The following is a 14,477-nucleotide window of genomic DNA, read 5'->3' as shown; positions in this document are numbered from 1 at the left end:
GAATAAGTTAGATCAAAGTTTATGCTTGGATACTTTTAAAGAGAAGATCGATTTCTTTGTATGTATATATTAACACATAAAAAAAATGAAAGCTATCGTATGATTAAATTTATTAATGGCAATCTTTATGTAATCCGTAAAGTCATAGTTTTATAGCATATTGGATTCTTTTTTTTTTTTTTTTTTTTTTTTTTTTTGCTTTTTCTTTTCACTTACATTAAACTTGTGCAATTCTATTTGTATTATTCCAAATATATCTTTAACTACTCATCTGAAACTTAACATCATTTGTATTTACAGAAAGTGAAAGGAGAAGAAAACAGGCAATTGCCAGAAACGTGGTAAAGTAAACGTTCATAAAATTGATAAAGGGTTTAAAGAGGGGTTGGGGGTGAAAATAATAAGGGGGTCCAATAGGATAAACCTTTAATTCCCCCCCCCAAATTTTATTTTATCTGGTTGGTCTTTTTTCCCCCCCAACCTCCATCAAGGGAATATGTTTTTTTTGGGGGGGCTTCCCAAAAAAAAAAAAAAAAAAAAAAAAAAAAAAAAAAAAAAAAACCCTTCAAAATGGTATGCTTTTCTCCTTGAATTTCATTTTACATCATGGCTCGTGTAATACTGTCTTTGAAAATTGCCCATTTATCGCCCGCATAAAGGAAACTTATAGCTGCCATGCGAGACATACTTTCTTTTTGTTTTACGCCTGTTAGAATTAGTTTTTTATTCTTCTCCTTTATATTTCAAATGAATATATTATTTTTATTAAAGCCAATATTAAAGAAATAAGAAAATGATTTTACAAACGATAATAATATCGAGCGATTGAAAATAAAATTTAAAAAAAAAAAAATAGAGTGTAAAGATGTTTCCCTCTCTGCAGACACGCTACACGCTTATTTTGTATGTTGCAATTTTTAATTAAAATTTATATTAATACATCATGCAAAGGGAATAACAGCCGTTATGTTCGATTGATTAGTTAAAGAAGGGGAAAATAAGAAAGGCAAAAGGCAGGGGATCCTAATTATTAGAATGCTTTCGAGGGAAGGGGCATTAGGTTTATATGTAGGAGGAGGCATGTGATAAGTTGATGTGTAATAGTCCTTACATTTGAGAAGATCTGTACATTTGCCTCGCTGTAATCCTTTAAAAATAGTATTCTTATATTTGCTGATGTTACTTTGTCTTTTTAAAACTACTTTACCTACCATCATCTCATTTAATTTCCTTAACTTTTTTTTTTTTTTTTTTTTTTTTTGTCTTTTTAAACTTCTTTTTCTCGCTCTCATTTTCTTTTTCTTTTTTATGCAATAAAAATATCATTCGTTTGTAGTCAATAGATTCATGTATAAAGATATGCATTCAGGACTTAACAGCGCTTGCACAGAACACTCACAAAAACAAGAAAGAAGGCCATTACACCCTATGATTTTCAATTCAGATCTGACAAGTATTCATCAAGCAGAATACTCATTGACCGTTCGACAACAACCACAAAAGGCCAGGCTTTGTAGTTTCAAGGATAAAGGTTTTTATACAATTCAATACATGATATAATATCTAATCTCCTATTATTATCAGTCGATCGTCGTCCTCTGGATCCACCTCCAATTGTTCAGTTACATCAAAATGATTCTATCAATTTCAAGTAAGCTGAATAAGACAAACCTGTTAAATTGTAATTGACTTTGAATAGCAAATACTGGAATAGTTCCAATTTCTTTCTACTTGCTACATTGATCGATCCAACTAATCACAATGATATTCATACTGTGAATGGCCATAAAGCTACTGCTGGATCTGTTGCTCAATCGTTGCATAAACTTAGAGATACTGAAAATAGAGGTAACTAGAATTGAAGCAAGTAGTTTATATACCTACTTATAAATTACAAGTATTATCTTTTTATATTTTAAAGAAGGCGCATTTTTCATATTTTCAGATATCAGTATTCGACTCGAGGGCATCTTTAGACTCAAGTTTACATTGTTTCAAATAAAAGGGTAATCAATTGTCATTCGTAACATAAAATAACATCATTCGTTCTTTATCTAGGTTAGAGATCGAAAGGAAGAGCGCTGTGATATCTAATGTCTTTCAAGTCTATTCTCCAAAAAGTAAAGTACCGTTTTATATTCAAAGCACTTCTAACTCTCTTTTTTTTTTTAAAAAAAAATAGGTTTCCCAGGAATGTCAGGTAAATTGTGTGATATGAAACCACGGTTTAATAGAACTCAATCATATTGACCTTTCTCTAAACAGAATCTACAGAACTCACACGTTTATTTTCGGAGCAAGGCGTTCGGATACGGATTAGAAAAGAATCAAGGATAGCAAACAATTTATCAATGTGAGATTCAAAGTAAAAAAAATAAAATCATGTCACAGTTTAATAATTTACAAATTTTATTAGCAAACGTCAGAGAGAAGCAGAACAATACGAAACATATGAACAAAATATACAATATGGAAATCAAAGTACTGTCCATCACAAGGAATATTACCATGATTACTATTGTCGTTCGCCACGTCACTTGGAGACCTGTGCCAAAAATAAAGATGATTGTGGAGATCAAAGATTAGTAAAGAGTAGCAAAGTCAGTATCATGTCCATGCAAAACCTCTTGTCCTCTGGTTCACCCAGTTCAACTCGACCTGCTGAATTCATGCCAGCCTCTCCTTCCTCTCCGTCTCCTCAGCACAATTCGTCATTTCAAAGAATATTACCCCCACCTCTCCCTACAGTTTCGTATGTTCACGGATCATCTTATATTACAGGGTCTAGTTTTATTCAAACTGATACACATCGCCTACTTCCTGATTTGATCAAGAGTAGAAACCACCAATGAAAACTCTAGATGATTCTTATTGAACAATCTTTATTGTACTTAAACAACTACAACATAAAATATATATAAATATGCCCAAGACAAGTTTAAAACTGTTACAATTAAATATCTCGATCTTATAATTATGCTGCCAAATATAATATATGCAATTGATCTTTACCTTTTTTTTTAATATTCCTATTTCCTTTCATCTTCCCCCCCCCTCCTTCTTTTTCTTTTTCAACCTATTAATATCACGATTATTTTATAAAACAATATATGAATTGGTTGCCCCTTAATATTTAAAACTAATAGTATTTTTAATTTCAGACTTTATAAAAATAAAATGCAATGACTTTTACTTTGTACGATCCATCTTTTGAAAAAAATAAAAAATCTTTTATGCAATAATATGATTAAAAGCCAAGAGTCGAATTCATTCCTTGTCTAAAAAGTGTGCATGTTCTACTTTGTGCCTTGATGATATAAAAAGGTGTTGTAAGCTCAAGATAGAATGATAAATTCAACAAAGTAAACCATTTACTGAAGACTTTTGCCCAAAATTGTTAATCTAAAAGAAGTATCTACAGGAAAAGGAAATGAGCAAGTATGTATTTTATCAATACAGCCCATTACGCCATATATACTCTATAAATATATTTTAACTGATTAAAATATTTTAAAGTGTTCTTGTCTTTTTGCTTTTATTCTCACAAGGAAATAGACTTGTCAACTTTTATTTGTTTTTTGGGGGGGGTTTTTTTTTAAAAAAAAAAGGCGCGTATAGCAACAGTATTATGCTTGAAAAGTAAATATATCGTAAGGTATGGTTATAAAACAAATGAAATGAAACAAGTGACTAATATCACTAAAGAATTACCAGGCAATATGTTGGCTTACAAGCTCCATGCTTTTCATTCTACCGTTCTCTTGTCAATACTCTTGGCATACTCAAACTCTGACATTAGGAAAAGCATCGTGAAATACGTTTTGAAAGGTAGTACTCCATTTGAACTAGTTTCTTTTTTTTTAAAAAAACAGACATACTCATATTTTGGCTTTGTTAGTCTTCAAACATCTAGAATAAGATTATTCCCTAAGATGACATGTGTGCAAAGCAAACCATGAGCCAAGAATTAGAGGTAGGGTGATTGATACCTTGAAAGAATGAACAGGTGTTCCTCGTGCAAAAAAAAAACTCCTTTGTATTACATCAAATAGAAGTTGTAGTGCTCATAAAGCTCATAGTGGATACATATTTAAAGGAAAATATATTTTAGTACACCAGTAAATGAAACACACTTGATCGTCCCCTTCAACAGGTATTCCAGAACATTCTTCATATTAAGATTATTTAATTGATCCATTGTCCAAATCATTGAAACATGGCTACACTAATAAGAAATAGAGTTTGTGGAAAAAAAGGGGGACAGTCAATTTCCCCCTGAAACTTTTATATTAATCATGCTGCGTAACAATAGCATTACCTAAAATAAGCTGTCAAGTAGAATAAGCTTTTACCAGCTCTAATTGGGTTATCGCTTCTTTGCAACTGCTATTGTAAAAGGAAAAATAGATCATCTTAGTACAAATGATGTTGAAATAGTCTATCTTTTCTTTTCAAGTAGGTAGCTTGCTATTTATAGTGAATGCATGAGATCCTCTTTCTTTCACTTTCTCCTTGAACTCATAAATGAATCAAATAAAATCTAATTTATACTCGAGATTCTTTTTACATGCATTTATCGTAACATATCAATCAAAAGCATATTTTTATGGGCAAGTTGAATAATTCTTTCCATTTGATATCAAATTGTGATAGATACAGGCAACTATGTATCATTCATGACGTTTAATAAAATCTTTTATTCATCAATTGCTATAAAAAGAAAGCATTGTGATTTAGTATAAAGTCGTATAGAATACATTTGCTAAGGAGGGATGGTATTATTACAATTAAAGATTATCAAAGGAGTAAATGTTCAAAATATGATATTGAAAGAAGGATATCCTCTTTTGCTCTTTGTTCAGACGTTGGCAAATGCATTCCATAGAATGCAAAGGAGAGAGATGTTGTCATTTAAAATATATTAGCATGGAAAGTATTCCTTTGATACTAAAAAGAAAACGTGTTAATCTCAAGCTTGGGCATGGTGATGCTTGAAAAACGTTTTAGTCACAACTCCTTAATCATTCAAAGTAAATAAGGATTTACAGTAAATGATGTGGTTAGTAAGAAGTAGTAGATAATAGCATGGAAACATAATTTAATGATGCATAAGGCTACCATATACTACATATTTAAAGCTACTTTACTTGATTGGATTTAAAGTAGCAGGATAATTAAACGTAAAAAATTATTCCGAGTATTTTATTTTGGCATGTTTATGTTGTTTCGCAGCTTTAGTCCAAAGTAAACACAATTGTCTTTATCATCTACAAATCGAGGAAGCTTTCTGCTTGGCTGCTTTTCAACCAAGTTTGATTCTTCATCCGGTACTTCAAAAATCAACTTTCTCGTTTCACTTGCAATGGGACAAGTGACCCAAACAGTATTATAATAAGGAAAGTACCCATCTTTAACTATTTCCAATCCTACATGAATTTCCGTCTCGCTTTCCTCCATCCATACATGGATTTCAGCATATGCATTTCCTGTTTCATGATACAGAGTATCTCCATCATCTTCATACAACACAAGAGTCTTTCTGGTGTATTCTCTATCAGCAGTGGCCATACCATCAAAGCGCTCAGGAAATATTTGAACACGACGATCATCATCTGGGGATTCATGGACGTTCATCATTGCTTTTCCAAAGCATATCAGTGATCCTTCCTTGACAAAAATAGGTGCTGCCTCATCTTTCAATTCCGCTGGTACTTCTATCCACTGCCCAGCATCTTCAGTCGTCTTGTAATATTTGCCTGTTTGATAATGATACCAAGCAGAATTAGATGGTAGATAGAGTCGCCGAGAGTTCTCTCCTGGCTGATAAACAGGAGCCACCAACAAGGATGGCCCCAGCATAAATTCAAATTGCTGCTCATACGTGTTAACATCATGCTGATGATCATACAACAAAGGTCTTATCAGTGGCTGTGATCGATAATAAACATAATGCACATATAGCGTGTATAAATATGGAATCATTCGGTAGCGAAATTGCAAGGAAGATCGTATTATAGGCAGCATATCAGGAAACTATTTTAAACAAAGCTAAGATTTAAATCGCCTATAATATATCATAGTTAAAGTATACCATCCACAGCTCTGTAATTATATCATCTGTGTTCCACGAATGTACGCAAAATCTGGGCCAGAATATGCCTTGTTGAACCCAGCGCACTAGCATTTCTGGGTCAGGATGAGGACCTGCAAACCCTCCTACATCGTGACCGTATCCAGCAGGCATACCACACAAGCTTGCACCTAATCCCATTGGTATATTGTACTTTACTGTATTCCAGCAAGTCGTATTATCGCCACTCCAAGTCTGAGTCACTAGCTGGTTTGAGTAGGGTGTCGCCGACCTGGTAATTAAGAATGGTCTCTGTAATGGATCGTGATCTTGCAGTGCCTCATAAGATGCTTGAATCATCAGCAAGGTCTGCAATGGAGTTCCAACTTCTTTGATCGTGGACTTTTTGCTCGGAATTGTAGGCCCATAGACATAAGAATTTGGATTCCCTTTAGGCTTCAAAAGCTTCAGGAAACTATATGGAGGAATTTGGCAAGCATACGTGTGGCCGTCGTCAGCCACTGTAAACTCGTTATTATCTAACCACAAAAGAAACCCTTTGCTTAACAACTCTGATTTTATGCGTGACTTCCAATAATCATAGCCTGCTTTACTGGAAAAGTCTATATAACTTGCTGCTCCCATTGTATTACGGCCACCGCGCCATTGCATGACTTCACTTGGTTTATTGTTCTCGGTATCCCAGATAAACCCACCTTCCTGCTTGACCTGATTGAAATCTGGATGAATATCCTTTAATAGCCATGGCTTTACATTAGCAAAGATACGAATACCAGAGTCCTTTAGAGTTTTTGCAAGTTCTTCTGGATTAGGAAAACGTGAGTGATTCCACGTGAAAACACATCGATCGCCTTTATCATTTACAGTGTAGCCAGAAGATAAATGGATTCCATCACAAGGAATTTGATGAGTCTTACAATTCTCCACGAATTTTTTGATTCTCTCTTGAGCATTCTCGGCTTCTGTATAACTCATAGAAGATGCAAGATAGCCAAAGGAATACCTTGGAGGAAGGTGTCTAGGCCTGCCAGTAATAAGCGAGTAACCTTGAACTACAGAGCTCACTTCTGGACCAAAAATCATGTAATAATCCACAGGCCCGGATTCAGAATTATAATAAACATAGGGTTTCCACATCTAAATGTAAAAAAAAAACATTGATTATTTTTATATAAACCATTTAAAAAAAAGTTTACTGCATCCAATTCTTGACCAAAATTGATTTTTGCTTTTGAAAAATTATTATAATAAACGCCATACGCACGCTTTGTTTCCCGAGATAAACATGTATAAAATGGACAAAACTTGTAGAGAGGATCCTGTGTTTCAGCATCATATCCCATACAATCGAGCCTTTCAAGTACAAAGCTCCGACCACTTAAATTAAACGAACCAGTGCGTTCACCTAATCCATAGTAAAGGCTACCTTCATATTTGCGCTGATAATGCCATTTATCACTTGTTGACTTATCAAAAGCATAAGATCTATACATCAAATCTTCTGCGAATGCGCTTGCTAAATAATCATCAGTCTCTTTTGCTGAATACCACTTTAACTGAAAAGCAGGTAATATTGTAACAACCAAACGGATGCTTGCTGTCTGAAACTCCAAGGAACTACTTTCAGATCCATCATCCAATCTCGAATTTACTGAATTTACTGTGATGCCTTTAACCATACTGCTTATTATTTCATTTTTTGTCTGTTTGGCTGCCTCGCTTGCTGTCAGATATTGGACACGAACTATAGAGTCTGTCACGAAAGTGATCGTTATTGAATGGCCGTCACTATTTTTAAATATAAAAGGATGTTCCTTCCCCTTTAACTGGAAGCCTTCAGAAACGTACTGACGCATGATAATCAAAGAGTAAAAAAAAAAGAAAAAGAAAAAAAAATTGGTTTGATACATGTTTGTATGACAAACGATTAACGCGTGATCCACACTATATTTATCAGTTATTGGGAAAAAAAGCAGAAAAGAAAAAAAACTTAAAAAAAATGAATAAAAATTGGGAAGAAAAGAGACCCAAATAGAAAGCAAAGAAAATACCTAAGTAAACATAAAATTATATACAGAAAAGTTAGGTACGTTTTTGGTTTAGTTGTTTAGTGTACTTACATGAAGGTGGGAATGGTATAAAGTTGAAATAATAAAAAAGAAAAAATCGAATACAAATTCAAATACCACTATCACTCTTGTTACTTACGGCATTCAGGTGTGATCCCATAGTAAAACCGTCATCACAGCCAATTATATCAAGATGTTGAACAGATAACTGAACATGAGAAGCTGTTGGTTCCTAGGGTGGTGTGCTGGACTTTAGCCTTGTAGATAATCAGGATACTCGCGATGTCTTTTTAATTGTTGAGGAAAAATCACATCTAAACCTTTCGGGGATCTGGCCATTTTTGCAAAGTAAACGATCACTATGCAACATGTTGAGACAGGCAGCTAAGTCGCAATTCCAGAGGCAAAAGTGCTCCTTATTGTCCACATCCCCATTGTTATTAACCTCAGGCACTTGCAGTTTTGATTCGTACATCGTAATAGGCCGCGTCTCATAACTTGAGGGAGGGATTGTCTTCTATCAGTAAGAAGATTCGGTGCCATTCGAAAGGTCTCCAAGGTCATTTCTTCACAATGTAGATAGCATTTAATTATTTAGAACTCATTAACCAGAAGAAAGTCGAAGCCATTTTTCTGAAGGGGTCTTTGAAAACCCCCACACCACGAATGGACTCATGAAACCTGGAGTCTGAAGCAGATCAGTTTCCTATCAAAAAAGTAGCATCATCGCCAAACTTTCGTCTTAAGTTGACAACCAGAGAATGGTCAACAAATTGGTTCCTGAAATAAGGCAATAGTCGAAGCTTTAGATGAATTGGATGAGCAATAACATCGTTGGTTAGTGTATTTATATAATGAGTCCAAAGAACAGCAGTATACTCCGAGTGACTTCTAAGAAAGACCAACATAATCTTCCCACAGCAAATCTCTAGAATGAACTAGGTCACATTCACCTCGAGTAATATTGTCGAGCTTGATATCTTAAGGAATATGACGGCACCTTCTTGGCTTACGAATTCTGTCTTGTTGTGGCTTTATGTATCTGTACTTTTTTTTTTTTTTTTTTTTTTTTTTTTTTTTTTTTTTTTTTTTTTGAATGGTGGAATTCACGTGAACGCAGTAGAGTAAGTCTCTTCTGCCAAAATCAACAACTGCACAATGTCCTTTTAGTCCTCTCTGATTTGCTAAAGGTAGAGTGTTTATATATGGAATAGGTTCAGTCTGAACAGTAAATCTTGAGGAGTAATGACCTTGAGCAGAAGCTTTCTTTTTGGAAACAGCCACTCCAACTTCATCAGTCTAAATAATTACATGGAATTGTAGGGTACGATTTTCTTGAATTGGAAAGGTCTAGCGCGCAAAATTGACCACTTGCTTCCAAAAACCATTTATCATCAACATTTGTTCATGAATGCCCAAGGATATTTTGACGGAAGAACTTGCTATCCATGGTAGATACTTCTAAGCATGTTATATGTCTTATAGTTCCGCAGCATTTTGTTTAGAAAAATATCAATTTGTGTACTTCAAGTTTGTGCGGAAAGTTAGCTTCAAGCATTGGATTTTGCTCATACAGTATATAAATTTGGATGTATGCTATAATTTACCCAATCTCTTCCTTTTGTAATCTCTTTGGTCTTTGTCATGTCAAAGTCAAAAACAACATTTTTATTATTATATTCAATTATAAAGCAATTCTCTAATCATCATCGTCTTCTTCAACTTGCATTGGCGATTCAGCAAAACCAGAAGGAAGAAAATTTGTGCTCTTGGAAGACATACCCACTGCTGGTTGCTTGGTTTTCTTACTTTGTGCCTTTTTCTTCTCTTTTGCTTCAATCTTTGCCTGCTTTTCTTGCTCTTTTAGTTCTTCTTTTAGTCTTCGTCTCTGCTCTTTTTCTGCTATCTTTTGAGCCTTTTCTTCCATTCTCAATCTCTTCTTTTCTGCCTTTTCTGCCTTTTCGGCATTAATCTCTTCCGCTGGTCTTTTCTTTTTGTATTTTCTAATATCTCCTCTTGCGCCTGGACCACCTGCCGAAGCTTCCTTGGGTATTTTTTTTCGACCTGGCACATTTTTTGTTGTGGGAGGGTATCTTGGTTTGGATTTGTTTCGGTTTGGAATAAATTCATCTTCTATCAAAGGAGTTGTAGTGTCGGAAAGCCGTTTTGTAAAATATGGGTGCAATAACCCAATAATATCTTTTTCAGATGTTACCGGTAAGAAGTTTGGTGGAGGTTGGTACTTTAACATTTTTTCTATGTAAAAAGAAGAAGGTTATGGATACTGTATTATCTAATGTAGGTAATCATGGCTTAAGGCAAATTACCTTTAGTAGCACTACAAATAAAGCCGATTTAGTACACAAAATTTAATACAGACATTCTATTCTACTTACAGCTTATTAACGCTTAATTTTTCTTTTTTTCCTAGCAGTAAGCTAGCAGATACCTAATGTTATGGGCGTGAGTTGAGTTGATTTCAATGTAATAATAGTTAGTATCCCCTACGTTCAATGTATCAAGAGAGTATTCTTTGTCTAAGCCTATACTTTTAAATCCGAAATAGTCTTCACCAAGCTCTTCACCAAATGAACCACTAAAAATCATATCTATTATTACAAGCTGTGCAAAAAAGAGTAGGAAATTAGAGATAATTACGTGATATAAGTCTCTTCATCATTTAGTAAACTCTCTTCATCTTCTGGTGCCCTCTCACCAGGATTCTAATAAAAAAAAGCATATAAGCTACAAAAAACAAAACAAAAACCTCTCTTCGTTTTTTATTACTCTAAACTTACAGATAGAACGTCTTGATATGATGTTTGTAACTTGCTATATAGATCTTCTAGCCTGTACATATTTCTCTCAACATCATCTTGAACATACATTTCTAACTCAGACAAATGCGTAACACCATTTTCATATAAAGTGTGCAACACCATATCCTATGTGTGTTTTCTTGAGCAAAACTTGTAACGTTTACCAAATGATTAAATAATTACTTACATCTCCAGTCATTTTATGTCCATAGTCATCCCAATACGTGCGTATAGTTTTGCCAATGTTTGTCATATAGTCTATCATAATATCTGATAATATATTCATCGCTCCTATTTTTGCTCCTTCAAAACCAGCATGTGTGAGTAGTTTGGATACAACTCTTTGACACATCTGGTAACCGGATTCATTGTTTAAACAAAGAGGTGGTATCTCGGACAAGTTTCGATCTACAGGAGGAAGATGAAGAATTTTATTGTCCAAGGAAGCATCTACATCAATTGATGAAGCAAGTGTTGAAATCTAACAAGCAGAAAGAGTTATTTTTTTTATTGTATTTTTCTTTTCAAGCATTGCTTACAGGTATATTGTTGCGGATAGCATTACACTTTGCATAAGTTAGCCTTAACTTTTCCAATGTATGAATATTCTTATCAATCATAGGAGCTAAACCATAATCTGGAAACACAAGTTCTGGATATACATCAAATGAAGGTGGAGACAATTTTTCAGATAATTCATCATCTGCATCGTTTTCAATTTCCCTTTCGACTTTTGATTCAAAGATATCTTCTGGTACTCCATCTATTTCAGGTATACCGCTCGTAAATCTATAATCAGGCAAAAATAAATTGGTTTTGGCTGAATCATCTGTGGATTTATCAAGCTTTGTAATCTTTTTAGAAAAGAAGGCATCCAAATTTTCGTCATCACTTGAATCTAGATCAAAAATATCATAAGCAGATGCATTACTCGGTCTGTGATCAATCCATTTGAGGAGCTTGTCATTTTCACATCTTATAAGCTTAATAACTGATTCTGGCTTATCATGTAAATGCTGTATAGCAGAAAACCTTTCCATGTCTAATCCAGATCTAACAAGAGCTTCTCTCTCACTAAATGGAAATTGGTATTGCTTTTCAATATCAGTCTATTGTTAGAAGATACAGGTTAGATTCAGATGATTTTATATACAATTATTCGTGGTATTTACTGTAAACTTGGCCCTTGTCTTCTTTGTTTTATCCCTCCATATCTGATCTTGCAATTCACCCATATCCGCATCAATTTCATCCCCAAGCTTCTTATCTTCTTGTTCAAGATCTACATTATCATCTCCCTCCTGATTCTTAACGGTTTTACCGCCGTATGATTTCTGAGAAATACCTATATCAGACACACTTTCCGCATCACTATTATTGCCTGGTGCTGCACTAGATCCACGTGTAAGTGATCTTTCCCTTGAGCGACGATCCGGCGTAGAAGAAAGGGGTCCACTTTTTGATGAGACCATATGCTTTCCTGAAGACTAGAAGAAAAAAATTGAACTTTCTTTCTCACTGAACCCCTAATGATACTTACTTTCTTGGATGGACGTTTCTGAGGCTCATTATCTTCGTCTTCGCTCATTTCATCGCCTTCTTCTTCGATTTCATTTTCTAGTCTTTCTTTTATAGAAATGTCAGGAACTCTCAATAAAAGCCTCTCTGTTTTTCTTCTCATTGCAATAGCATGCTTTCTATATTCACTTGCCTACAGAAAGAAATGTATGAGCTATACATGTTCGAGTCATATTTTAAAATACATACAGAATTTGTGTTATACATCAAACAGTTGTCATATATTAAGTATAAATCATCGGCAAATTCCTTTTTTGATCTGTAGCAAAGGTTTTTCATTTTCTTTGTCACTGTCCCAAGATCCATGGGGTTCTTGATCACTACCAAAAAAAAAAAAAAAAAAAAAAAAAAAAAAAAAAAAAAAAAAAAAAAAAAAAAAAAAGATTAAATTCAAGTTTTCTCTCTTTTGTGCGCAATACTATGTACCATCAAAATAATCAGGCGCTTCACGTTTACTAACTTTGTTTAAAAAGGGTGTCGAATGTTCAGTGTAGTTTTTTAGATCTGTCAATACTTTCTCGCATGCTTCATATAATTCTTCTTGTCCAACTCGTTCATCGTTTGCCCATTTGGATCGATGCGGCTTAAAATCAGACAATAAATTTTGCAATTCTCGATCAGACAATGATGTCTTTTCTCTGTTTGCAACAATTCCTTGAAGTAAATACTATAATGTAATATAAGTACATGTGAAAGGATTACATAATGAGGTTACTTTTAAATTGAAATTTCCGTCTGCATTAAACATAGATAGCTTTTACATAATTGTGAGTTGAATATGATCAAAATCGAATAAGGACACTTTTTTTTTTTTTTTTTTTTTTTACCGATTTAGCTGTTGAATTCTCCTTCTCTTCTTCTGCTTCATTCAATTCTTCTTGAGCTTCATATTCCTGTTGAATGTATAACTTAGTACCAAAAATTTGTTTATAAGGGCATGCTATGTGTACCTCAAGTTTACGTTGCTCAACCATGGCTGCTCTATCAAGCTCTAAAGTACGAAATATGTCTACTACAGGCACATTATCTGCTGCTGTTACTATTTCTTCCAATGCCTTATCACTTCCATTTTGAACTACTTTTTTGTCTATTTAATAACATGACTATTGAAAGAGCAGATTCAGCTTACCATTTTTTGTATCTGTTTTTACTTCATTGCCATTGTTCATTGTGTCTACTACATTTGAATCTTTGTTATCTTTCCTTTCTTCATTATTGGCATCTTCCATAGTCTGTGTATCGTCCATGTCCATATCATTTTCAACTAGATCAGCTGAATCTGTAGTTGAAAGATATGGTTCTTTTGCATGAACATGCATCTCTATATATTGTTTCCAACTCTCTAAGATTTCAGACTCTTCTGGCAGCCGCAAATCTTTTGCTTCATTCAAAAGACTCTCTAAAGGAATTCGCTGACAACAAGCTTTATTGGTGTGAAATAGGTGAGGTATGAACTGCTCGAATAACATTGATCTAACTCTAGAGACTGTTGTTGTTAATTTATTGAATTTTGTATCTTCTATCTTCTCTTTTTGGCTGATGAAGGCAATCCAAGTTGCAATTGAGTTAGATGCACTTTCGAAATAGGCTGATTCCTTTGTAGTTAAAAATTGCTTGTGCATTTCATTTCTTTGAATGTATTTTGCTAGTACAAATGAGACTGGCAGCCATGGAGTAAGCTTTTGTTCTAAATTCATTCTTTTACAGGCAAACACACAGATACACGCGATAACAACAATAACAAGAAAAAAAGGTAAATTTCAAAAAATGATTCTTTTGAACGAGTTTAAACCCAGATATCCGTATTTAGAATTCAGACAAAATACGTCTTTTTTTGGGATAAATACAGTTAACAAAATCAGACTTTTTATATTCTATTTCAGACACATGTGAGAAGTAATTCAGAAGATCTTTTTTCAG

At 34.0% G+C, this 14,477-nt stretch overlaps 3 protein-coding genes across 3 annotated transcripts; 1 reads left to right on the top strand and 2 right to left on the bottom strand.

Annotated features, from left to right (window-relative positions):
* Positions 1 to 2,469: 2,469 nt before the first annotated feature.
* RO3G_08186 (uncharacterized protein) lies at positions 2,470 to 2,586 on the top strand (the record flags this gene model as incomplete). The annotated part of the gene is made up of 1 exon (XM_067662776.1): positions 2,470 to 2,586. One exon carries the CDS (start codon positions 2,470 to 2,472, stop codon positions 2,584 to 2,586), a length of 117 nt encoding a protein of 38 aa, XP_067518877.1.
* Positions 2,587 to 5,202: 2,616 nt separating this feature from the next.
* On the bottom strand, positions 5,203 to 6,271 carry RO3G_08185 (uncharacterized protein; the record flags this gene model as incomplete). The annotated part of the gene is made up of 2 exons (XM_067662775.1): positions 5,203 to 6,033; positions 6,092 to 6,271. The coding sequence occupies 2 exons, from the start codon at positions 6,269 to 6,271 to the stop codon at positions 5,203 to 5,205; spliced, it is 1,011 nt and encodes a 336-aa protein (XP_067518876.1).
* Positions 6,272 to 9,859: 3,588 nt separating this feature from the next.
* On the bottom strand, positions 9,860 to 13,810 carry RO3G_08184 (uncharacterized protein; the record flags this gene model as incomplete). The annotated part of the gene is made up of 14 exons (XM_067662774.1): positions 9,860 to 10,293; positions 10,376 to 10,416; positions 10,557 to 10,609; positions 10,669 to 10,756; positions 10,819 to 10,883; positions 10,959 to 11,105; positions 11,167 to 11,460; positions 11,519 to 12,088; positions 12,152 to 12,466; positions 12,520 to 12,690; positions 12,747 to 12,877; positions 12,984 to 13,224; positions 13,385 to 13,644; positions 13,687 to 13,810. 14 exons carry the CDS (start codon positions 13,808 to 13,810, stop codon positions 9,860 to 9,862), a joined length of 2,934 nt encoding a protein of 977 aa, XP_067518875.1.
* Between the last annotated feature and the right edge of the window lie 667 nt (positions 13,811 to 14,477).

The sequence above is a fragment of the Rhizopus delemar genome, genomic scaffold (genome assembly GCF_000149305.1).
Source record: "Rhizopus delemar RA 99-880 supercont3.6 genomic scaffold, whole genome shotgun sequence".
NCBI lineage: Eukaryota > Fungi > Mucoromycota > Mucoromycetes > Mucorales > Rhizopodaceae > Rhizopus > Rhizopus delemar.
Note: the sequence above shows the minus strand (reverse complement) of the source record. Positions and strands in the feature narration are given on the sequence as shown.